At 42.1% G+C, this 26,868-nt stretch overlaps 1 protein-coding gene across 1 annotated transcript; it reads left to right on the forward strand.

The window, feature by feature from the left end:
• The first annotated feature begins 964 nt into the window (after positions 1-964).
• On the forward strand, positions 965-26,517 carry tsc22d2 (TSC22 domain family 2). The gene is made up of 3 exons (XM_079575530.1): positions 965-2,884; positions 24,342-24,393; positions 24,708-26,517. The coding sequence occupies exons 1-3, from the start codon at positions 1,566-1,568 to the stop codon at positions 25,002-25,004; spliced, it is 1,668 nt and encodes a 555-aa protein (XP_079431656.1). The 5' UTR covers positions 965-1,565; the 3' UTR covers positions 25,005-26,517.
• The last annotated feature ends 351 nt before the right edge of the window (positions 26,518-26,868 follow it).

A 26,868-nucleotide genomic window follows, 5' to 3' on the forward strand; every position in this document is an offset into this window, starting at 1 on the left:
CATTAACTGACAGAAGAGAAATACAGACATAGTGCATAGAATAGAATAAAGTTACAGACACAGAGGTCAGTTACAAGGACAGTCACAGGTGAGAAATGAGGTTACATTGATAATCTACCTAGTAGCGCACAATTGTTTTGTTTCCAACCAGTTTTTTTTTTTTTTGGACCTTTTTAGATCCTGAAATGAGCAGGCAGTGAGTTCCATGACTGTGTGCCTCTGAGAGACAGACACCACCATTTGACTGAATTTAGTCCTGCGTCGTTGCACATTGCAGTCTCCTCTGGTCAAAGCTCTGGTATTTACTCAAGTGTTGCTTATTTTTGATATAAAATCCATTCATGGTGGAGGTGCAAGACCATTTAAAACTCAAAAATTTAAACAGGCATCTAAGAAGTTCTGATAATGACTGAATTATTATACTTACTTACTATGTTACAGTAATGATAATATAAACGCTTTCTATCCAGAGTTGTTAATGTTTTCTTAAAGAGAGACTTCATGGGATTCATATTGGTCTCTGATTTATGGGACCATGTGGTTTATCAGTAAGTTATATGGCAGAAAAGTTCTTCTATGCCTAAAGTTTGACAAATTTAATTTAGTGATATGTACAGTTAGCTTAATGTGCTGCTTGAAATCGAAATTTGAATCAAAGAGCACTCCTAAATACTTAATTTGTTTAATTGTTACTTAATTAATCTTTTTAAAAAGTCGATGGTCCCTTTAATCGTGACGTATTGCAAGCCGGAAGTCACGACGCTTGTACTTTACATTTCATACTGTGCAATTTTGTGTTTTTATTAACCGTCAAGCGTCATATAACATGTGTTTAATGTTATATAGTATGTGTTTAATCCATGGATGTATTACTGCTCTCAAACATGTCATATAATATGTGTTTAATCCATGGATGCATTACTGCTTTGCCACCGGTAGTACGTTTTCCTACACTACCCAGGATGCAGTGCGCACTCTGGTCGCGGCTGAGCTAGTTAGCTCGTTAGCTTCCTATCGATACTGTGGAGTAGTTAGTTATCTGTCAGCTAGCTGCTACAAGTGAGCCGTCCTCACCGCGACAGAAAACTTCCCTCAGTTTAGGACTTTTTCCCCAATTGCTGGACTATATATTTTTCCTGACGCGCCAAGGAGTTTGTTTACATCATGCTGGTCCTCTCATGGGTCCCTAGATAGTTAAACTAATATTTTTGTTGCTGGTACCACAAGCTATTCAGCTACAGCCACAGAAATACTCAGGGTTGAGTGAAGAGTGGGCTGAGAAACTGGGGCCCGCCCGCTGAACAAGGACTTGTACAAGGACCTGTTGAAAGTGCGCTCGTCGGGGCACGGGACAGGCTGAGCCGACGTGAGAGAGAGAGGCAGGTGGGGACATTACCCATGCGCTCTTTGACATCTTTGTAAAGTTTTTCATCTGAATTGGATGCTTTTCCTCGGAAAGAAAGATGAAGAGGAACGTGATAATGTGTCAGGATCGCATGCGTCTGAGATCTCAATTGTAATACACTCCACATCGTTTCCGGGAGCTGACTTTACACACTTCAAACATGTCAACTATGTCGGGAAAGAAGAGAAGTTGTTTCCAGATTACAAGTGTCATCCAAGCGCAAGTGGCAGGAAACGGCACCATAGACAACTCTGAAAGCAACGATGACCCAGACGACTCCCGTATTGAAGACGTGTCTTCGGACGCACGAGACGTCTCCGGGACAGACCTGGGGGTGTGTGACCGCAGCTCTTCTGAGGAGGCGCTTGACCCCGCTGGAGATGGTCACAATGAGCCGGTTCGTGTAAATGGGTTTCTTTCTATTAAAGCTATAGATGCAGGAGGTCGCAGCACCCCACTCATTTCAGGAGGAAGTGTGCCAGTGCCAGCTGCTGCTACTCAGCCCATTGTTCCAACACTTACCAGCCAGCCTTCATCCGTGTCCAGCAGTGCAGCTCATGCCAGCTGTAGTTCCCGTTTCCGGGTCATTAAACTTGATCATGGTACTGGTGAGCCTTTTAGACGGGGAAGATGGGCATGCACAGAGTTTTATGAGAAGGATTCTGATTCAAACAGGACTGTGGACAGTATGAAAGCCACTGTGACGCATGACCACAGTGTAGACCGAGACAGTAACTCTAGAGCTTTTCCTGCACTGTCTGTGGAGAGTACAGATAGTGGATCCCCAAAGGGACACCCCGGGTCCGTTCCCTCTCCAGAGTCACTGCAACAAGCCTACACTTTAGCTCCACAGATCGGAAGCGTAGCAAGTGCCTTTCAGCCCGCTGGATATGCAACTGCAAAAACACAGCAAGCACAAGATAATGTCCAACATGTTATTTCACTCAACCACAAAGCCATGTTGCAAAACTCTCCAGTCATGCCTTCCGCCACTCAGCCTCAGCACCTTGCTTATTCCAATGGCATCTCCCAGACAGACTACCATCCACAGCACTTTGGTTCAAGCACCCAGAGCTTTCCTGCGACATCTACGGTGCCTCCGAGCAGCCAGCCACCTGTGAGCACCGCCGCTGGTCCAGGCCTCCACCCAGAGACAGTCCGAGCAGTGACCCCGGTCAGTCAGACTTTTGGAAGAATGGGCGCTACAGCCTCGTCCCCCGTCACCATCACCTCGCTCAGTGGTTTACAGGGTGTGCGTGTCACAGTGCACAGCATCAGTACAGCTCCAGGCCGCTCCCCTACCCCAGGGGGTCATACACAAGACATCTGGCCCAAGTCCGATGCCCTGCCTCTGTCCATCACCGGTGCGGTGCCAGGGAAAGCATCTGTAAGGCCACTGATCACTGAGGGTCTCCGCCTGCCCACCCCTGCCGTCAGCTTGTTTGGCATCCCCATCACAGTGGACGGAGATGATGACGGGTAAGGACGCACAAACAGCCTACATAGTAAAGGTTAAAACATTTTGATCAAGGTTATTTTCTGAGCCATTCAATTACCGTACTAGGTCACTGTATTTCTCAATACATTTATTCCCTGAGAGTAACAACACGTAGTTACACATTTTATTGATTTTGCCAGTCATCAGTTTAGCTGTGTGTGTGAGAGGAAGTCTGGAAATGGGTTCTAATATTCTCCTCTTCATGCATGCTAGTGGTCTCTCTCTTACACCACCTTGACGCACTCATTCAGTTGACTGTAATGTGCTCATGGTATTTTTGAGAAACATCTGGATGACTCTTGCAAAAGTGTGAATAAGTGTTGCCTCTTTTTGCCATTCCAAGCATGAATGGTTATACTCATTTTCCTATGTTTTCTCCACATTTTCTGCTCCTGGATTTGATATCTGAAATTGTACAACAGCCCTTCCACTCACCTGACATTGACTGATGCAGTGTGTTGTGCGTAATGGTAAGATAAAGGCCACAGTGGTGTTACTATGGTGATTCTGGCAGCAGGACAAGACAGGAAATGTCAGAGGTGAAAAGGACACGCGGTCACGTACTCGGACGAAGTCACCTGGAGTGACCTCTTTAGTTTTATCTCTCATGCTGGCCTGTGGTTAACTATGACAACTTCTGAACTTGTCTGTTCGTCATTTAAATTGTGTATAACATAGTTGGATCTTTACTTCTCCATAGATCGAGTTGCAATTGTGTTTTACTTCAGGAAATTAAAAGGATTGTTGGCACCACTTAAGTTGACCGTAAATCCCCGTTTGCATTGAGCTGTATCCCAGCAGCCTTTTCATATGGTTTGTGTCGCTTCCCAAATGCAATCCATGCTGAGACGTCACTTTCTGTAAATCCCAGTCTTCAGCCGAAAGCCCAGTGTTTGAGTTGACACCCCTCGGAGACATGAAGCAAACCTCCTCAGACTATTGTTAGCAAGACCTCTGCTGGAATCCACTGTCATTGTGTTGTTCTCTTCTGAATTAAAGTGCGTCACACAAAAGTGGAACAAACCGTTGCAGGGGTGGGGTTTCAAGATGAGAATAAGTTGCTCCCAGCTTGGTATGGTTAGCATCTCTGCTCAGCAGGCCACACGTTCCAAATACAGCCATTAAGCTGGTCCTGGCTGGGACAAATGGCTTTCCCTCAGTAGAATGGGTGTAAACTCTTATAACAGACTAGTCTTTAGTTTTACTGAGGAGCCTCTGTTTCTCTCTCGCCTCAGTGATGAGGAAAAGCAGGAAAAGTTCCTCACCACAATGAAGTATCCTGATAAACTAATAAAAGAATCACACACGTTTGATTCATGATGAATCCCAAAACATTCATGATAAATCTCTTCCATTCTGTTTCTGCTTAGATCACCAAAATGGCTTGCCAGCAGCCCTGACTCAACAACTGAAGTTTTACTGATGATAATAAAGGCAGAGTTATTGGAGTCGTTTAGTTTGACTGCCTGGTGGTAACTTTACTTAACTTGCTAAAACAATATAACATTACACAGCAAATGTTCATGCTTGATATATTTTTCTCCATTCAGTCAACAGGCTTCATGACCGATAAGTGACGGGTTTATTAAGTCAAATTAAACCCGAGAGAAAAGAATCGTGCTTGTTAAATGCCGTACTGGCACCTGAACACTTCAAACGCTGCATCTGAAACCACAGCGCAATGTTTGAATGATGTGTGGTGATGTGTAAGTAATTTGTTGTTGAACCGGTATTGTGTACAGAGGTTTCAAAGGTGCAATTTAAAACTTTTGTTAGCGATAAAAATAACCTGCTGTCACATTGCTGCTACAATGGGGTGTGTCATAGCTGCTTGTGTGTAACATAATGACAGAATAGAATGTATTTTTGTTGTAGGCTAAAACAATGTGTACATCTGTGTAGGAAAATTTGAGATTTTAATAACGATACGTTTTTCAGTGTTTCCCAACCTTTTTTTGTCTCGCGTACCCCGTTAACTCGATCATTCATACTCCGAGCACCCCCTGCCTCGAGGATCTTGCCAGTATTATTATAAAGTGCCTAACTAAACTATTATTCAATATTTATTTACTAAAATACTCTCAGAATCAATTCTAGCTTTCCATTGAAATTAATATTAAAATTCTACTCAGTTTCACTTTCTTTTTAATCAGAAATAATTCCAAGCACCCCCTCCTAAGTGCTCAAGTACCCCCGTACCCCTGGTTGGGAACCCCATCAACATCAAAAGGAGACATTTTCACACCAAGTTGAGAATTAGCAGTTCTGTATCAAAAGCTCTTTATTTAATGTGTGATCATGCTCATGAATGCCAATCTCCTGTAATGTTATTCTTCCCTGCTTTTGTCACTTAGCACATGCACAGACAGGAGAGTGGCAAATGGCATCAGGGCCGTCCCCTGCTGTCTGCCCAGGGCATGTCTGGCATGTCTTGAAACAAGGAAGCTGCTCATTTTGTTTCTTGTAAAAAACAAGCAAAAAATAAACGTTTGCTGTAAAGAGCCAATACTATTGCATACATGTACTTCACTAATGTGAAGACTTAACATATGCTGCACCAATTTTAGACCAGGAGTAAATCGAGTTGTACCAATTACGATTACTGACTCCAGTTTAAAGTTCCAATAAACTAGGACCTTACTCGGATTTCATCAAACCATGCTTTCACTTGATAACCAAGGACTATTGTTATTAAATATTGAGGTGACTGACAGGTAAGTGTTCTTGCATACTGTTGTACATGACTCATCTGTTGTTGAGTCATGGGTTATATATTGTAATTACCTGGCCGAGCATTACATAAAACAAAAACTTGCATAAGTTCATTCATTTGACTTGGTTTGGACTCCACCCGACATTCACTCCTTTCTAAACTTGTGGGCTTTCCACTTTTCTGCTTGGAAGAAGTTGTAACTTTGTAACTTTGTGGATTCTGCACCATCTGGAATTAGGACATTCAATTCCAGATTGTCATGAACGCAAACTGCTTGTTTAACAACAGGTAGCGTTTTACTAATCTTGTCTTAGTAATTTCTGTGTATTGGAAACTTCCTAAGAGCAGCAGTGAGCCTTTCTGCCTTGCAGAAAGTGTCCTTGCCGAGATCTGTTGCCCTCTGGAGTGGATCAGTTCACACTCTTAATGTTCTTATTGAGATGTGGACAAGGCTCTTGTACAATAAGAGTGCCAAAGCAAGTAAACAACTCCAATGGCCGACACTCATTCCTGAAGTTTTGTGGTCCATTGAGGGTTGTTTGTGGACCACCATAACTTGTGTGTGGGTGACTCTGCGTCAATTGTGTGTTGACTTCTGGTCTGTGGCGGGACAGGTTGGACCCCTCCTCCTGTGGTCACAGTATGTTAAGTATGCAAACGCTCATTTGAGAGACCAAAGAGAAAAGCTGTTGACAGCCTCCTGTTACCAGTGCGTACTTGCCATGTCCTCTAATGTACCAGCGTGTGTCTTACACTTTGGGCCTGGAATGTAACAATAGCATGAAGATGGGTACTTTGGAACAGTTGGGCCTTTATGTGATAGTATTTATAGTTAGCTCATTTAGAAGAGTTTTGGGCACCACATGTTGTAAACATTGTGCGGATGTGGCATTCTGTTTATTGCTACACTTGTACTTTTAATTCTGCTAAGTTAAAGATAAAGATAGATTCCGTCTTTTGCCTTGAAATTGTGTACATGATAATTGGCGTAACATATTTTTGCAGCCCATTGAGTACAGTAGGATGTTAAAAGCCACATGGAGTTTTAATTCTCCTTTCTTTGCTTATTTACTGTAAAGTTAGATATTCTGGATCACTTTTAAGGAAGTAAAGTTCACTGTCTGCCCTTTAAATGTGTTGGTGTCCACACATTCTCAGAAGAATTGCAGAACCAGACACATTTCTGGATGTTTCTTCTTTCTTTTCTTTTTTTTTTTTAAACGGACTTACTGACCATACTGTGCGTATCAACTGTGATATCCGATTTTCCCTGGGCAGGTTTCTGAGTGCAGATGGACCCCTGGAGCCCAAGATGTCTGCAAAGTGAGTAATAAGGATGTGTGGAAAGCCTGGCAGGCAGCTGTATTTGAGTCATCCATCCTCCCTCTGTCCACAAACCGCCTGCAGTGGCTGCTGTAGACTGATGTGGCCCACTGTTGCTCATTTTGTCATGTTTTTGTGTGGTTTTGACAATATAGGACTGACAGGAAGTTTAGTGAAATCAAATGTGAACTGCGTGTGGGTTCGGGTCCTATCTTAGATTCGTCAGATTCAGAGCAATGGTGTGGTTTGGCTCGAGCGCATCATATTTGTCGTGTGTTGATGAGAAATATCATTGTGTGTACATCTTCGAAAGGTGCAGATTTTGAAAGAAGCCGGTTTCCTGCTTTCCTTTGATGTCTGCTTTCACATTTTGTCAAAGACTTCCTCTGTTTACGCGCTCCCCGTCTTAAATAACCCATTCTCGGGTGAATTTCCCTTCTTGTGAAAACACCTTGGTTGTTTTAAGTCACTCTGTCATTGAGCAGGCCTTTGCGAGGAACCGGAGGTGAGTCATTGTGAGTGTGCCCTCTGATAACGCTTGATTTGCTCATTTCAAACTGCTGCGCTGACCACACTCGGGTGGGATCTGTCGTAATGGGTGAATCAGGGCACACAGGTACAAGTGTCGAAGTGCATCCTTTGGTTCCACATAAGAGACCAGAACAGAGATCTCTCCTCCTCCTGCTCTTTACGGCGACCTTACTGTGTCTATCTGATCACAGCTCTGTCTTACGAAATTATACTTTGTTTGATTAGAATCTCTTCCTGATTAACTAACTAAATGTACCCTGTAGATCTTTAAAATCAGGCATTTGTTATCAAGCTGCTGAGAGTATTTATTGAATGTCATGCTCATAAATATGATCAATATTTATTCAAAGTATGGGCTACTTAGATCTTCAAGCAATGGCATAAGCTTGTCCTTGGGCTGCTCTGGCATATTTTTTAAATACTTTTTCATTTTTACTCAAGGACTTCATGAACATCTCTTTGTCTTGTACTAAATGACACATTCTGACAAGTGGAGCTGACCTGCTGCCCAACGCCGCAGAGTGGGACTATTTTATGCGGCGCGTTCACACAAGTGCGCCTCTGAATTCTCCCCGTGAATCAGCGCCAAGTTTAACATGTCGAAGCATTTCGCCCAGCCTCGTGTTTTGGTGCCATCGCATTAGTCATAGTTTCACACATATTGAGCAATTTGCATATCAGCGCTGAATGTCAGAGTTTGCCCTTTGCTCGGCCACTGCCAGTTCAGGAGGGAAATCAAATGCAACACTGTAAGCAGATTGTTTATGTTGTCAGTCAGTGATGAATAACCTCCTTAAGGCGTTTGGATACTAGGCTGGTTCAAAGATGTTTTAAATTAGTAAACTGTCCCACAGCCAGGGGTTAAACATCTGAGAGATACACCCAGTGTTTGGAATGCACAGTAGTTAGTTATGATTTGTTACAGGCCAGGAATTCATCAGCACCGCATTGTAACGCCACTGTCAAATAAACTATTCCACTGCTGCTGCCCAACTTGTGTATTACTTAAATCATAAAAATGTAACACATGTTTGGTCAAATTAATTCATCGCTAGTCTGTTTTGTCATCCCTACTTGACGCTGTGAAATTGCAGAAAAGGGTGCGCCCCTTGTCACAAACTATGACCAGTTACAGCACCAGAGTTGACTGGACATCAGGCACCACAGGCCAGTTCTCCGCTTAAATACGTCTTTGAAACTGAGCAGACAGGGTTCAGCCCAGTCTGGAGTTACAACACTCATTTGTTTTTGTTTTTGATTAAGCGCACTCATCTCTGCTCCTGCTAACATTCAAGTGCAAAATTAAAGCAAGAATGCACATGGAAGTGTGACGTATTTAAGTTCACCTTTGGGGACGTTTCACCAGCAGAGAATAGATGTATTAACCTGTGTGTACAGTACGGTGTACAGTTAACTGAGGCATTTGTGCCATTGAGTGAGTAGCACGCCCTCAAACAGCTTCTCTTCATTGGCTTAAATGTGTTTTGGCTTCTGGAGTTGTGTGTGGGCAGTGTAGACACCGGTGGTGGCTCCACAGCTGGAACTTGTTCTTACTTGGGGAAGCACCATGCAAAGAGTCACGTCCCTGTTCACCACAGAGATGTTCCTCTGACAAAACTTCTACCTGAGTGCTCTGACACACACAGGCAACACTGTACTGTGCAGGGTACGCCACGGCATGAATATATTACTTATGCATTAGAGCAAGTAAGAAACGGTGTCAAGCACTTGGGAAAAAAATGACTACTTTTTTTACCGATTTGCTTTTTCTATGTTTAAGATTAACACGAAACGAATAAGACTTAAACAAATAAAGCCTGACCATTTACTCAAAGCAGCAACAGCAAATCATAAGCTCATCTTTATACTGTCAATTTAAAACAGTTCATTTGATTGTTTCACCTGAAAACAGTGAATGTCATGCTGTCTTCTACAAACAGCATCGTCTAACCATTTAATTCGAGGAAATGTCATTTTTGTGCCTGACACAGAAAAACGACTTTCCTCAAATGACCCGAGGCAAGCACCGGTCAGGCCCTTCACGTTTACATTAGAGCCAACAGTCTTCATCTTATTTTTTAGATATTGCTCTGTATTGTCGAGTGAAAGAGTTTGATTAAGTGATATGCTCTTCATCGCACACATGAGAAATGTTTTGAAACGTTTCAAGAAGCCAGTTAAAGTTGTGAACCTGTAGCCTGCACATTATTCAGTATTAACTTGACAGGCGCTTTGTGATTTTGAGTGGCAGCCGTTGTGGCTTAAATCCGTAATATTAACTGGCAGCTCTTGCGTTGTGAGGTCGATCTTTTAATGAGCTTTGTTGTGTGCTCTAAGGTTGTCTCAAAGCCTTTGCATAGCTTTTGACAGTGCTTTTGTCAACTTATTTCATCCTGATCCCATGAGATTTTCAGTGTCCCTTGAACGGGCAACACGTAAAGACATGTCCAAATGCTTGAGGGATTTTGCTGAAATGTTAATATGTGAAGTGGCTATATTGTGTGTCAGATTGACACAAGCTCACAAATGTCAAGTGTAGTCATGTGCAGGTCAGAACTGAGTAAAAATACCAAAAGTAAAAGTTCCCCTCACGGCTTTCTATTTCTGACTTGGGGCTACACGTCAGCGAAATGATCATTGATGGTTTTTCTGTCCTGAGACGAACCTATACCCCGGTTTACTGAATACTGACAAGTATTTGCTCTCAGCTAGTTTCTGTTGACAATTAAGGCCAAGTTTGTTGCAACATCACAAAACCTTAGTCACTGAAAAGTATGTATTTAATTTTCCAAGGTATGGTTTATTTGACCTCAAAATTATCATTATCTGATCTGAGCCTTCTGGTGCTGGGTGGGGTTGTTCCTGGACACGCGCACATGCCTTGGCTTAAGGGCATTTTGGAGACAGTGTGTCCCAGTTTTATGTTGTTTAAGCATCGTCTACGCATCACAACTAAACACAGACATGTTTTACCAATTTTTCGTTTTTGTCAAAGCCGGGACTCAAGAGAACAGAGCCGTGTTAATCAGGAGACCTGGACCAAAGAGTGACCTCAGTTTAATGTTTCACTGCTTTGACCACTGGTTTGTGGCCCTCCTGTACACTTCCATATGTGGCTGCAATGACAAAGGTTTGTGCATTCCTGCACTAGACTATTAATTAAACACATAATGTTTTAATTTGTGTTGGGATTCCTTTTTTTCAGACAGGCAGCAGCTGAGCTTTGCCTCAAGACAACCTTAAAGAGGATGAGGACTTAAGGCAATAGCAAAGCATGAGAATATGGTTTACATTAATCTGAATATCACTGCTGTATTTAGATATTAAAAAAACACTTCTAATTGAGATTCAGTTTATTGGACTCATTTCAGTCTGATTTCCTGCATCATGCTGGTTCATGGTTGAAGAGCATGTCTTTTGCTTGTTCCATAAAACGTTGTTAGACTTTGGCGTGCCTTAGACTGTAGTTTGCAAGAGAGATGAAGCTCTGAAGTGCTGCTGCTGTTTGAGGGGTGTGGTGGAGATAAAGCTGCCAAAAGCTCTGATAAGGAAGCTGCTGTAAATCACTGCTAACAGACAGTGCTACAGTAGTCGATGGTTATTTTTGCAAATAAATTTCCCTACCTTTGTTTGGATCCCAGAGCTCGTTAAAACTATCTCATTTATGTGGACCACCCTTACTTCCATTATTTGTTCCATTGTTGAACAACAGCCTCGTAAAGGTTTTACTCAAAAGGGCAGACAGTCAAGGGACATTCACTTCCACCCAGCAGGATGAGCAGAGCTGTGCAAACAGTTGATCAAGAGAGTCTGTTTTCTCTGTGTCCTATGAGCCTGTAAAAGCTTTAAAATGTTGAATGACTTAAAAACATTTGAATATCTTTTTACTTTCATCATCTTTGCCTGTTTCTACCATGTTTTCTGGCTGGGCAGATAACGTGGGTCAAAGCAAGTCTCCAATAGGTAACAAATACATGTGTGTAGCCTGTGGACTGGCAGGTTATACCAGACGCTGTTACCGGCAACAAACTTAAGCTCTACAAAGACTAGTTTCCTGGTCTTGAGCTTCTTGTTTTACATGGATCTCCTGAAGGATGATCGCTGCCACATTGTTTTTGATGGACATTTGCTCAAGAATGTTGAACTTGAGAAGGGTGAGATCTTCAACATTTAGCTGGAGGAGCACTAGCTGTTGTGCCTGTTGACATTGTGAAGACATTTGTTTCGCTTGAAGAGCATGCAATCTGGCAACTACTCCAGCTACTTGCGAGGGAGTCCATGTGGAGGCTGTCTTCACCTCACCCCCCTTAATTTTCGCCGCCTCTTTACTGGCCACGCCCACAGACTGCTCCACACATCATCAGCTGACCTGCCCAAGTCCACCTGGGTCAAAACAAAATGGAGGGCTAAACCAGTTCACTGAGGACCCAACAGATGTACCGGTCCAGCATCTGCCCTGTGAGCAATGGACCACACTAAATCGCCTCAGGTCAGGCGCATAGGACGGAGTCACGGATGGCGCCCAGTGCGAATCCATCATGAACTGTGGACCAAATACTGACCAGCTGCCTTAAAAACTGACTACAAAATGGCAAGATCTCATTGGTCTTGACAACAACCCCTTGGATTGGCTTGCATTAACAGCTGAAAGTCTGAGGACATAAGACGGAAGAAGAAGACTTTAGCTTGACCCCTAAACGCTGATGTGACTGTACTGTGCAGTGACATTTTTTACAAGCAGCTGAAAAGAATGTCAACAATGTCCTGGTTGGTACATAGTTATCAGAGAGAAGGCACACTGTACCGGAGTTCAGCTGGGTTCATGCGTAACATGGGTGGTGGTGCAGCAGTTAGCGCTTGTGCTTCATAGCTAGAAGGTCCCAGTTTCAATCCCAGCTGGACAGGGCCTTTCTGTGTGGAGTTTGCATGTTCTCTCTGCGTCTGCAGAGAAGGGAAGATACTCCAGTTTCCCCTCTCACTAAAAACATGTTCAATAGGCCAGGATTATTGAGTGGGGGATGATGGATGGAAATTACCCCATGGCTACAGTCCGCTGTGGCGTGTTTACATGCATGAGAGGCGAGTGTGTTCATTAACATTCACTGTCCTGACCAAGTAAACCAATAAATACATTTAAAAAAACATTAAAAAAAAGATTTCTAAACATACAGAGACCTCGAACTCCAGATACACTCTGAATGCTGAATTTAGAGCGGTTGTGAGCGGACGGTTACTCTCCTTAACTGCAGTGTGTGTGCGCAGAGCACCCAAACAGCCATAAGTTCGTTTCACGCAGTAATAATTACAGAATCCAAGTAAACAGCACATTTATGTGAAAAAGACTATTCAAACTCACCATTCTCTCCAAGTTCCAGTCCACTCCCTGTGTTCTCCTTTCTGCGGCTGCCTTCAGGAATCAATAATCAATAATCGGTAGTCTCTTCCAAGATGAACTTCTTTGATGTTGTTCACATTAGCTAATTTAGTGCTTCTTTGCAGGCTGATTGTATTGTGAAATATATCAAATCTTTGCTCACAGACTTCCTGCTCGATGTGTTTCAGCCCTATCACAGAATACTGCAGCATATAACAATAGCAATAGACTCAGATTATTTACACACCCGTCTCTGCTCTGCGTCCATAATTTGACTTTGGTTAGTTTGGGATATTAGCAAAGTCCGCACGGCCTCCACACCACACTGCTGTATCCTGTGTGAACCTGGCAGGTCCTGTCACTGTGACTTTGTACAACATATTATATTACTTCATAATTATTCCCAATTGTTTTATACCAATAGGATCAAGCTGCTGACTTTACTTAATGAACTTCGCTGGTAAGTTACTGTGAAATAAACAATGTACCATTCAACCTAGCATGGTTGGGCGGCACGGTAGCGCAGCGGTTAGCGCCTCCGCTTCACAGCTAGAAGGTCCCGGGTTCGACTCCCACCAAGGACGGGGCCTTTCTGTGTGGAGTTTGCATGTTCTCCCCGTGTCTGCGTAGGTTTCCTCCGGGTACTCCGGTTTCCCCTACCACTAAAAACATGTGCAATAGGTGAATCCTCCAGCCAGGTGATTCTGACCATCAGCCTGGCTACACATCATGGAGATGGGTCCCCGGGCGCGGCACGGCCGTCGACCACTGCTCCTTACGGGTTGCCCCAGCGGCATCGAAGGATGGGTTAAATGCAGAGAACAAATTTCCCTACGGGGACAATAAAGTTAACAAACAAACAAACAAACATAAACTGGTTTGCTCATGTAACAAGATCATTGTCTTTGAATACAAAGCACAGAGTGTGCCACTATTGTCCTCATGTTGTCTTTCGTTTGTGTTTATGACTTTTGATTCCATTAGTTACATAATGCGGACTGTGTTCTTAACATAAAATTCTAATTGGCCGAATTTTATGTGACATGTCCTAAAGTATTTTAATTTCATTACATCTGAAAAGTTCAGATGCACATAACATGAGCTTTTCAGGTCAAGCACACAGTGTTGGACATAAGAGGCGTAAGAGCCATTTTAGAGGCCTTTATGTATGTGTGCTACCTATTTAAGGGCTGAAAGGAGTGGCCTCAGTGCTGCAAAGTGGAGGCAAACACTTTTTTGACTTTGGTTTTGTAGGTGTCCACAATAAGGAAATAAAAGGATTCTTACTTAACACGAGTACGTGCTAAACACCTATTCACTTATCAGCCTAGTAGCCAGTGGTATAGGGCCACTGGCCGCTACAATCGGCCTTTACAGAGAGTGTCTTCAGACCATCTAGTCAATGTCTTAATTTCTCCCGACTCCTTCCAAGGATTTGTATATCTACGTGAGAGGAGCATGAGAGTATCATGAGAGGCCACTCTCTCTTTTCGAGACTTGACTTATTTCTCAGACATTCAACCACCAGGAGATCCAATTCCCTGAAGGCTTTAGGACGGGGTTAATATGTTACAGGGTTATGTCACAAACCTTAAATCTAAAAGTATAATATTTTATGAGCCGTCTTGCTGTTATGTCATGCTGATTTGCTGTGGGATGCATTCAACTCATTTTCTGAAGTCTTTGCATTGCCATGACACTCAGGGTTGAATCCATGTTGCTTAGTACCAATACACTCGAGTCGTGTTCTCAGTGATGATCATCATAAATGCGTATTCTTCAATCCTGTATCCTGCTGCTGAGAAACTCCGAGTTGCACCTTTAGGTTGCTCCTTTAGGTGCAACTCGGCCTTTTATCATTTCATTAAATAATTTTGGAAGAGCTTGAAAGGAAGCTAGACATAAGTGGCAATTTCGTTTTTCCGCAGTGGGTACCCAGTCAAAAAAAAGATGAGGGTCAGAATTGATCTCACAAACTTGTGCTTATAGAGTGAAATGAGTGGAGTACGGCGCTGACTCCCTCGCAGCTATATCAATGCAATGGACCGACCCGTGCACACATGTTAGAACAAAAGAGTGGCGGCTCCTGTGATTTACTGGTTATAATTATTGAATAATTTTGTAATTAGGTTAAAGTCGTCTAATTACAAAGGCGAATTTGCAAAGATTTTGGATTTGAGTGGGTGTTCAAGCCCCGCAGCACCCACAGGATCGGCGCTTATGATCTCAGACCAATGACACAAAGTCCTTAAGTGGGTCCCACAGCATCCACACCCTCTGCAACTAAATTACTGGAATGGAATTCAGTTTAGGTTGTGTCATGCCTGCTTACGCACACAGTTTGTTTTGCACAAAGCTGGAACCTGAGAACGTAAAACAAACAATAGTTTACGTGTTTTAAACTTTTAAGGGCACCATGGCCTAGCAGAGCATGTGTGCCTAACACCGCTCCGGCCTCCGCATCATTAGATAGATTTTTTTCTATTTGTTGATTTGGTCGGAACAGTGCACATCAATGAACACACAAAGGCCTCATGCATGTAAACACACCACACCGGATTGTAACCAAGGCGTAATTTCCATTCGTTGCCCCCCGCTCGCACTCTCAAACACACTCTTACATGACCTATTGTACATGTTTTTTGTGGTAGGGGAAACCAGAGTACCTGGAGGAAACCTACGCAGACACGGGGAGAACGTGCAAACAGGAAGGCCCAGTTCGGCTGGGATTGAACCCTGGACCTTCAAGCTGTGAAGCACGAGCGCTAACCCCTGTGCCACTTTGCAGAATGTCTCTTCCAGCTCGTCACCCCTTTTTATGTGATACCGTCCAACTAAACCAACGGGGCCAAAAACATTCAACTCCAACTGCATTTTGAGTCCTGTTTGTCAAACCTTATCTGACAAAACAAATCAGGTTGCTGTTGCATAATAATTGTAATGAATATTATTAATTGTTTGGCATCAGTACACAGCCAGTTTGTTCTGTTGTTCACAATGTTCTGATTTAACAGATTAGCTCTGCGTATTAGTCCAATTTAGGAAAGCAGTCGTCTCCTTGAACCCTCCATGATGGTTCTGATGTGTTGGCACTGATCTAAGATAAGTAAGTAACTGTGCGTTCTCAATAAAAAGTCACACTTCAAAGCAGCTGCTCCCAATAAGATGCTACTATTTACATAAACACCCAGTAGCTGTTGAGCCAGCAGTACGCCGAAGCTGGCAACGGGTTCCAAGCTCTTGTTTGTTCACTATCCAGCTCATGTTTGCCTACAGGCCGTGACTAATGCATACAAAACGTTTCATCTAACCGCAGGTAAACTTCTTTCCACCTCCCTTTTGTCGCAAGCATGGTTGGACTTGTTGAAAGTGGAGCAGGGATTGCTCACAACAGTTGGAGGGTGTAAAGATGCATTCCTGGAAATGAGTGCTTTGTGAAAATTGTATCTCAAACGGTGTCCTTGTTTCACTCTCATCGCGGTGGTTTAAGAGCAAGTTCAGGTCTGTTGAAGTGGCTTCCTATGAATCAACAGCTTTGCTCGCATGCAACCTGTAAGATTAAGCAAATTACAAGTTGCATTGGGTTTGTAAACATGGGCAAAATGCTCTCTTGGTCAGCTGAATGGGTTCATTGTGATTCGGCCAAAGTAAAACATCAGCAGCACTTTTACGGCCTGCAGGCAATGATCAACTTTATGATTCGCTACAATAAAGAAAAAGATTTATATTGAAAGCGAGCAGAGGTGATCACCAGCCCCTGGCTCTCCCCCTCCCTGGGATATATGATCCAGAGCAGGTACGCAGTTAATGACACCGAAACAAACATTTCATTATTGGGCCGAGGAGCAACAGGAACACTAAACGTGGGAATCTTAATGCATTGATAGGAAACAGTCCTGCCATGAATGACTCAGTTAAATTCACACATTTTGTTCATTTATTGTAGCAAATATAGGGAATCAAATGCAAAATACATCGTTACCAAGCCTTTGCCTGTGTCCACAACGAGTACTCCATGCAAAACTGGATCAGCAGGAGAGTAATTTGCTGATTTTTTTTATCATGTACACATCAAATTTTGGGGCTCTAATACTCGAGAACACGCAACTTCAAACTTAAAAATCGATGCAACATTTCCACAAACAAATGTTTTGTTCCAGGTTGCACTGGCTATTTAGAATCTGTCTTCATAAATGACCCCCAACGTGTCTTTCTGGCTACTAAACCTGTTCTTTCTAACTATTAGAAACTATTATTTGACACTAAACTTTCTACAGTATTGAATTGATGGCTTGATAGCTTATTTGTTTCCCCATTACTAAAAGTAGATAATAAAATGTAATCAATCTTCAAACTGACTGTTCAGATATTGAAAAGAACCCCCCATCAACAAAATCAACAAAACTACTTCCTTGTTGGGCATGCCATGAATTGACAGAGTGGGGAATCAGATTTGTTTATCCCCTGCTTGAAGTAAATGATGGATGGTGATCAAACTCCTGAAGCACGTCTTGCATAAGAGTCTCAAAGAAGGCATTGTACAAGAGTAACCTTTCTGGAGAATGTTAACCTAACCTTAGTTTACCCAGGAATACTTTTAGATAACCACAATTTCTCTGCTATCTAAATAAACAACACTATTTATAGTGCTACACAGTTGCTAAAAGAACACCTTTGTTTCCGCTTGTTGAATGATCATAATAAAGAATGAAGCCTTAACTGTGACCGATGCTACAGTTCCCCCTGTTCTAGCCGCCAGGTCCCCAACAACATTAGCCTGACCATAGCTTCAGAGCCGAGTTCCCGTGATAAGTCCTGGCCCTCTCCCGATAATAATTACAGAGAAAGTATTCATTTTACTTTTCTGATGCCTCCATTTTATCTTCAGAGCGTGAATCTTGGTGCATTTGGATATTGGATTATTAGCCATGTACTTATGGGCTTAGCTCTTTTGACTAGTCTCACTGCTCACTAGATTAGTATACTTCACTCAGCCTCAACATAGGTATTGAATCAGAATGAAAACGTGGTACTGGAACTGGGGCTGTCACGATAATTACTATACCGACTTATCGTTCAATAAATGGCAGATTAACGATACATTTTGGGCTTGATATTTATTGTCTGAACATGGATTAGCATTTCCCCCTGTTTTTTCTTTGTAAAACTTTGATTTATAACTGAAGCAAAATGAGTTTAGTTTTATTTCATGTTTACTGCAGCTTGTGTGGTATTTAACGATATGATGACACTTTTAGAACAAAGTTTTACTGTCATTTGTATGCTTAAGAGTTGACAGTATGTAGTATCACTAGAGTCAATAATATCGTTTATCACGATCCTTTCCTGCCTCAATATATCGAACTTCAAATTTGTTATTGTGACAGGCCTAGTTGGAACAGCACTAACACAAGGTTGAATAAAAGGCATATACTTTAGCATGGTGAATGATGAAGATGGACACTTGTTTGTCTGGGACTTTAGATATATATCCCGCAGGGCACCCATTTCTTCTCATGGTCCTTGTCTGGCTCATCTGCTAATGTTGGTCTATATGTGTGTGTGTGTGTTCATGAATGCCGGGACATTGGGGGGGTCGAGGGCCTGTTTGTCCACAAGTCTGAAGCTTACGCAACAGGTCATGGGTGTGAGTGGGACAGTTCCGTCTGTCTGTTTACGAGGAAGCTTGGTGGCAACAGATAGACTTGCTTGTGATTCTTATTTAGCGCTAAGAAAATAAAACTCCCACAATGCTCCAAATGCTTTTGAGTCTTGTTTAGCCTCCTTTGTGGAAGCCAGTACCTGCTTCTTTTGTGGCCTCCCAGATATCCACGATATTCACAATCGGACATTAATATACTTGTGCATCCTGTGATTGTCATTTGCCGTTTTGAAATGTGAGTTTTTGGAGAAACTTCACAAAAAGCTCTCAAGCGCTGAGAACAGTTATACACTTATTCTCACTGAAGCAAACTCTGTCTCATGGGAAGTGTGTTTCATAATATTATGAAAGTTTAAATATAGAGGGTGACCTAAGGATATTTATGGTGTGAAATCCAAGTGCCACACATTTTACATGTTCACCAGACATTTGCAGTAGTACATCCTTATGTCACTCACTTTGCCTGTCTAGAATAATCTGAGCACGGCATGACCTGAAATCATTGCTTTGCACTTTGAATTTTTAATACTGTACGAATATATATCGGTTGGCCTTTATATAATCGTACAGTATTAAAAATTCAAGTAAAAATGCAAAATAGCCATATCCGCTAAGAGTTGCAAATAGGAAAACTATACAGAATGAAAAAAAAATATACAGAATGACAGAGGTGGGTATAGTAGCCAAGATTTTTACTCAAGTAAGAATAATTTTGCTTTGAAATAATTTTACTCAAGTACAAGTAAAAAGTTAAAGAAAATGTTACTGAAGTACTGCGAGTACTGTAACTGCTTGAGTGAAAAAGTCGATGCTATAAATTGTGTGAAACAAAACATAAGATAATGTGGAAATTGTGGCATGTACAAAGACAATTCCAAGAAAATGGCATGAAAATACAGAAAAACAAAATAATTGTAAAGAACAAGGAGCACGGAACGATCTGCATTGGGGCAGGCAAGTTTCTGCTTTGTTAAAAGACCAAGGGCAGAACCTGGAAAAATGTCAGCCCAAAGTAAAGCAACTTTCAATAAATGCCAGTGTTTTACATAATATATGACCTAAGTACTCGCTCTGTTTGAACATTTTGAAGTAATTTAGTATTTCTCAATTTTTTTAGAATGCTTTAACTCTACAAATGTCAAAGCACTCTCTGATTTGTGTAATAATTGCTCATCATATATCATCTTGAGGGCCAGAGGTTCTATGCTGGAGGTCAGGTTTGGCCCCCGGGCCTGATGTTGCCTACCCCTGATCTACATCTTTATTATAGTAGATCATAATGAAGCATTTGCACCTAAATATTTACTCAAGTACAAGTAAAAGCACGGATACTTATGATAATCATTCGAAAAGTGACTCAGGTACATGAGTAAATATAACTGGGTACTACCCACCTCTGCAGAATTATTAGCTTGCTTTTCCATAATGCACGTCTGATTCGGGTATTCTTTGCTGCCCTTATTTGAAAACAAAATCTTTTTTCATTTGCAGCTCTTGGAGGATGTGTTTTACTAAGTTTATGGTGTTGGTGGAAACCTGGAACTGACTTCTGCTGTGATGTAAATGGTTCACTTAAAATGGCATGAATGCAACGGTGGCCCATTGGTCCCTTGTTTAGAAAAGCCTCTCACTAAAATACTGCAGTCTTTGTTTTCTGAGAGGCTGGTGATGAGAACCAAGTGTTTTGGGGGAGGTTTGCTCAGACTGAGGGTCATTGACTTGTTTCGACCCTTTCTCTTAAACAAATAAAGGCAGCTTTCAGTTGTCGTTCCCCAGAAGTGATCCAGCCCCTGTGGATTCAAGATGAAAATTTGAACCTTTGCCATTACCGTTACTGTAATACCAGGTGACGCAATATCCGTATCACAAGAGGCCACAGACTTTACACATTTTTTATTTACATTGCCTAAAACAAATATGTGCAAGTTTTACACATAACCTAGACCCGTTTTAGCCATGTTTCAGTTTTAATTTGGAAGTATTTTTTAAATTGAGTGGATCGTACTGTGTTGAAATGATATATTGCAATTACAGGTATCATTATTTTGGAATATTTTCTTACACCAAACAAATTATCGAGTCCTGCTGACAGTTGTAATCACCGATACAATTGTGAATGGTATGATTATAATCAAACAGAGACGAATAGATTCAGATAAACATCTGTATAAAAGGATTCTCTTGTACTTTCTTTAACAATGAGTGCTTTGTCAAACTTGTGGGAAGAGATGACTAAACTGCTCTGGCCCAAAGTTTTTTCCCCCTTTGCCGTTTACCTCTGTTTTGGGCCTGAACCACTTGGAAACACTGCTGACCCCATCTGGTGTAGAAGTATAACTGCATGGAGATACAAAGCACCCAGACCAGCTCTGCACATTTGCAAAAGCACAACAGTGAGTCGTCAGTGCTGCAGTTGTTGAAGCTATTGTTTGGAAGTGCACTCATCAAGAGGTGAGGTCATCGATGAACGGCTGGAGCCTCATTTATTCAGCTGCCTCCCCCCGCTGTCTGTTTGTGTGCTTTAGAGGCCGGGGAGTGTGCCGGGGCAGCTACGTCCAGCTTTCTGATGCTGTATAGTCATGTGATGTGTTCCAAGATGCAGGAGACCACACTTCTCTGCTGCACGTGTCCCTTTAGGTCTCCTTCTTAGCTCACCCGTATATATATTTGTGTTTAAGACCATCAGCTGACACTACTTTCCACAAAGACCTACAGTCGGGGGCTGTATGAGGTTTAGATTAGATTTACAGATGATGGTATCTTGACTCTGGTTTGCACTGAACTCTGCAACACTGCGGTTTGAGAGTTGTTTTCCTAAACAGATGTTGTCGCAGCGTGATGGTGGCTGTGACACAGATGGGCCTGTCCTGGTTAAAAGGTGGTGGCCTCAAGGCCCGAGGGGTCCGGAGCAGGAATGTGCCGCACAGTGGGCCTGCAGACTTTGTACACTGTGGCAGCCGGCAGTAAAGGACTGTGATGAGGGCGACGCAGCGAGTGGCCCTTATGTAAACCGCCGCATGTCTTCCTTTTTGGATGAAATGTTCTGCTGGTTTGTTTTACTTGGACACCTAATGACAACAAGTCACTCTGAATATTATTGTCGCTCCGGTCTCAAAACAGCTGTAGAAAAGCTTTTGAAAATTGAACTTTGAATAGTGTGTAACTAATCAAATGTAAGTTTTAAGTGGACCTGTTTTTCTCCCTCATTGTCCTAAATGTGAAACAGTGGAATGTTATCAGCCTCAGGATCAGCCTACTGCTTCTGAGGAATGCACATGCTCCACTTTACTGTCTTTTCATCACTTCCGAGCTGATGGGCCCCATACCGACTCATTTCTCCGAATTTCTCCATTGTGGGATCAATAAAGTCTTGTCTTAAATTATCTACAGCTAATTCAGTTCTCCAAATGCAAAATGAAAACTATGTAGGTGCTCAGCTATGCCTCACATGTTTGCCGCAGGGACAATAAGAGTAACAAAACATGACACAGCCACGTCTCTTCAGCTGTTTTGTTGCCCTATATGCAAATAAGAAATATGTAGGCTCTCAGCTATGCCTCACGTTTTTCTCTGAGGAGACGGGAGGAACTATACATCTAACTTCAGACTTGATTACATCTGAAGCGTGTGAATTGTTTCAATTTAATTCACTCAATAGTGTGTGACTTGCCGTGATACTCCCATGATTGGTGAATATGCTCTGATTAGTTTAAATGAGGGATTGTTTGCTGTTGCGTCAAAACCCCTGAATATCAGCTGTATACATTGTTGATAAATGAAAGTCGTCCCAAACTGGTGCTCATTGGCCAGTAGTTGATATTGGGTAAGAGGAGCAGAGGAGCAAAGAAGTTGTGACATAACTTCTTAATCCCATATTTATTAAAACCACATGTACATTTTGGCTTAAGCATTTGGTATTCCCAACGAATTTGAACAGGTCTTTACAGGACAAATTTAGGCAGGAAAGGCTCGACTCCGCCCCTTTCCTCCATGTGACGGGCCGAGTATATGAAGACGCTCAGGGATTCCACAACTCAGGAGCATAAACACAGCGCGAGAGCCACTCTCAGGATTTACTACTTTACCCGAACCAAACTTTTATAGACGAACATGCGCTGCAAAATGAGCTACAGCCTGCCCTGCTCACCGGGAACATCTCCGACATGTACGGGACGGCTGGTGACCTATAGAGCGAGATGCGTCAGGTAAACGTCCACCCCGTCCTGTGTGATGCCATGTGTTATTTACACGCGCTTGTTGACTCTTGTTAGGCACCGTCGTTTTTGCTTTAAAGCCAAGCAGTCACATCATAGCCAGGCTTTTAATGTCGATTGTGAGTTTGGAAAAATCTGGTAATCTGAAGAAATTCATATTTCTTCATAATATCAAGACATTCATATTACCAAACTTAACGTTGACCATTTGCTCTTCTTCTTTAAGTGCTTCTCCTTGAGTTGCGTTAGTTTACATGTTACTTTATTACACACTGGCTCACTCAATAAAACGTGACTTTTCCACACGCGTGCCATGTGTTGCTGTTGTGGGCTTTACGTGCGTCGTTGCGCGCATTGTTGGGGGTTGTCCGTCTACGTGCGCCCCGACACGTTCTCTTTACATTTGCTTCTTTCGGAATCACAGGGATTGTATTGTAACAAATAACAAAAACGTGGTTAATTATCCACTTACAGGTATGTAATAATAGTATTTCAGGTTGAGTTTTCTCTCATGTTATGGACTATATCGCTGAAACGTCTTAAAATGTGTTCAAGCACATTGAGGATTAGTGCTACTTCCGAAGACATTTTAATTTTCCGTTACGCATCGTCAAACATGATGTAGTATAGATGAATATGTTTTTTTTTTAGATACGAGTCGTTGTTTATTACAAATTATTGAACCTCAGCTGCACATTGTGTTCCCTTTGGCTACGAGTCAGCCCCCATGGTCAGCCCCCATGGTCAGCCCCCCACGAGCCAGTCGCGCTGTAGCATCTTTTTGTGGTTATCCTAGTTGGGCGCTGGACTGCAGCTTGGGTCCAACGTCTTGTGGATTTTCACATTATAGCGGGTAAGATCTTTGTACAAGTTAAGGTTAAAGCTTGTGTGCTTAAATTCTATGAGGAGAGAAAGTCGTATGTTAATGTTAATCTTGTTCTCGTTTGCTGTGTTGCGGGGGATGGGCGTGGAGAAACGGGGTGGTTTACATGTGTTCCTTGGTGGATCGGTGTGCTCTTCTTTCACCGAAGACCGTTTGATCTCTGTTAGACAGCAGTGAAATTTGGGAGATAATGTAAAGCGAGATTTTGGCGACAGCTTAGGGCTGATCCCCTGCTGGGCTGATGAGACTTGCAGGCTATTAACATGAATGTTTTTGTTTAGTGTGGCTTAGACCTGCGGGTGTATGGCAGTGTGTGTGTCAGTGCTTGGTAGGCTTATTTACATTCTCAGTTCTCATTGTCATTGTTGATACTGTATCTTGTGATTCACACATGAAGCAGGAAGGCAGATTAGCTGGAACAATGTGTCTTTCTCCACTACTGATGAGTAGATTAGTATGAAATACAGAATGATTCATCGTTTGTCATATTATTGCTTGTTTATTAATATTGTCTGATTCTGTGACTAATATCCATCTTCCACACATGGTATATACTTTATACATTCTTGAGAAATGCTGTAACTGTCAATATCAACATACGGTGTTGTGGCAGGAAGTACCAGGAAATTTCCCTCCGGGGATGTTTCATTCATTCTGGCTGTTGCTAAGATGATATCAGCGTAAGGCTCAGATAACAGATGGGCATCTTGTGGTAACTGTTCTCTTCTCTCTCTACAGTGCATCCGGTGCCAGTGTCGTTGCCATTGATAACAAGATTGAGCAAGCTATGGTAAGTTTACAGCTCGTAAAAACATGACGACAACTGTGGTCACATTCTTTGCAAGTCTGAACAATGACTTGTGTCATGAGTGATTATCCTAAAGCAACCATGTGGTGACAGACATTTAGTGTTACATGACCTTATTTATCACATACTAGGGACCTAGGGGCAGCACTTCTTGGAAAGCCAGCCTCATTTCTAAGCGCTGAATGTGCTAAAAAGTGAATTCCTTGTACATTTTTCTGCTTCTATTTTAGGCGAGGTGAAACATTTTGAAATGGCATGACTGTAGTGTGACATTTTTGTTTCTTCTTCTCTTCAAGGACCTGGTGAAGAACCACCTAATGTACGCCGTCCGCGAAGAGGTGGAGGTTCTGAAAGTGCAGATCAAGGAGTTGTATGAAAGGAACTCTGTGTTGGAGCGCGAGAATGCTGTTCTCAAATCTCTGGCCAACACTGAGCAGTTGAACAAGCTTTCCTCTCAGTTAAATCATGTCAATAATGTCGCTTTGCCACAGCTACAACAGCAACAGTCAATGTCTACAAACAACAGGAATGGACTGGGCCATTACGACGTTGTGAGGAGCGCATCCCACCAGTCGAACATCACCACAGCATGACTTTCATTCCCCTCTTAATGCACATCTTCCAAAGAAAATGAGAGGGAGGTTCAAAAACTGCATCCTCCATTGTTCCCTTAGCGTCCATAACGCAGAAGGCTTGGCTCTGTGCTTGAACTGCTCCATTTGAGTCTATGTGCCTTTCTTGGCTTCATCAGAGACCTTTACCACCACATGAGAAGTCTTGTTCTGGCCTGTGATTGGCTGAAACAAGGAGCAGCAAGAGCCTGAGCGCACCAAACTACAACATGCTTGTCTTTAGCTGGTGACGGGGGCCAAAAGGTACCAAGAGCTGCTTACAGTGCGGGCTGGTGAGTCCTTCTAGGTGCTCCTCAGTGTCTTCAGCACTGGGGGAGGGACAGTGGCAGGGGGCGATTCATTCTCCCTAGAAAGCACGGGGAGCTCCTGGGTTGCTTCGGCTTGAGCGGAGCAAGCCGTGAGCCTTGGCTGGTTAAATGCTGCAACAGCTTGTTTTTCTTTCCCTCAGTGCCACAACCTTAGCATCGATCATATTCGTAGGATCTGTTTTGCTATTTGCATTTATTTATTTTCAGGGCTGCTATTTTGTAAATGAACAATGTAATTAAAAACTGATGGAAAAAAAAATCTCTCTTTTGATATCTTCAGAGTCTGTGAGGTATTTTGAAGTTTATCTTCAAGACCGTGTAACACTAAAGCCAGGTCTGCAATAGCTGGAATCCAGATTGAATGTATTATTTTAAAGTTTAGGTATTAAGAGAATGATAGCCTTTTTTTAAGAGTTGAAAGTTATGATGGGATTTAAGATGTATTAATTTTCTTTTCTAGACTTTTTGTCAGAAATACACATGAATTTTTGGGGGAACTGGTTGGGAATGAAAAGCTGTGAAAATGGTTCCATCCTACTTTATAACCAAAGACGCAAAGCTGTGTAATATACATATATATATATATTTTAAATGCACACTTATTTTGTCTCTCTTCACATCTTGTTGCTGTTTTCTGCTTGATTTGTATCCCCCAAATCACTTTCTTACCTCACGTTTTTATCGACCAGCACCCTCCATATTTTCTGTCAAGGTTTCAGTCCAGAGGAGAGAAGTTGTTTGAAAGGAAACAAACCATGTTGATGAACGGAAACGTCTTTCAGTTACAAAAGAAAGTCTTTGTGTTTTGAATGTAATTTATTTTACTTTATTACACTTTAAAGATTGACCCTCAAAATCAAAAACATGCCCTGTCAGTAGTGCTCCATGTGCCTCAGCAGCCTGCATACTGTCAGACGAAACCGGTTTGTTAGATGTAGCTCGGGACTAGACAAAAAAAGCTTTGTAACTGTATCGGGCATGTTTTTGCTAAATGTCCCGTATTTCGGCAAATTGGCTTTTCTTTCTCTTGTTTAAAACGCTTTCTCTTTATTCTTTCATTTGAAGGAAATGCTGTGTACAAGTGTGCTGTTTGTATGTGATCACTGAGCCTTGGAGAAAATATCTAAATGCCCTTGTAATGTGCTGTTCAAACTATTTTAGTTTTCTTTCTAAAATAAATTACTGTTTTATTAAAACTGCCTCTTTTTCTTTAAAAAAAAAAAGTTAACAGCTCACTGTTTACATTACACTTCAAAAAAAGGTTTTATTCATGATTTATTTCATTCGAAAGCAGCTTATATAGTAGGTTCACTCGAAGGGTAAGATGACAAAGTGACACTAATGAGCAGATTGTTATGTAATGTTGATAAATGTCAAGCTTGGACATTTAAATAGTTTTTAAAATAACTTGACAGAAAAGCTGTAATTTTCATTGCTGACATTGCTGGGGTATTTTCAGTGTTTGTGATCACGTAGGCAACACGTTTAACAAGCCCAATTGGTAGCTTGACAGTCTG

Source organism: Gobius niger (assembly GCF_951799975.1).
Source record: "Gobius niger genome assembly, chromosome: 17".
NCBI classification, from domain to species: Eukaryota; Metazoa; Chordata; class Actinopteri; order Gobiiformes; family Gobiidae; genus Gobius; species Gobius niger.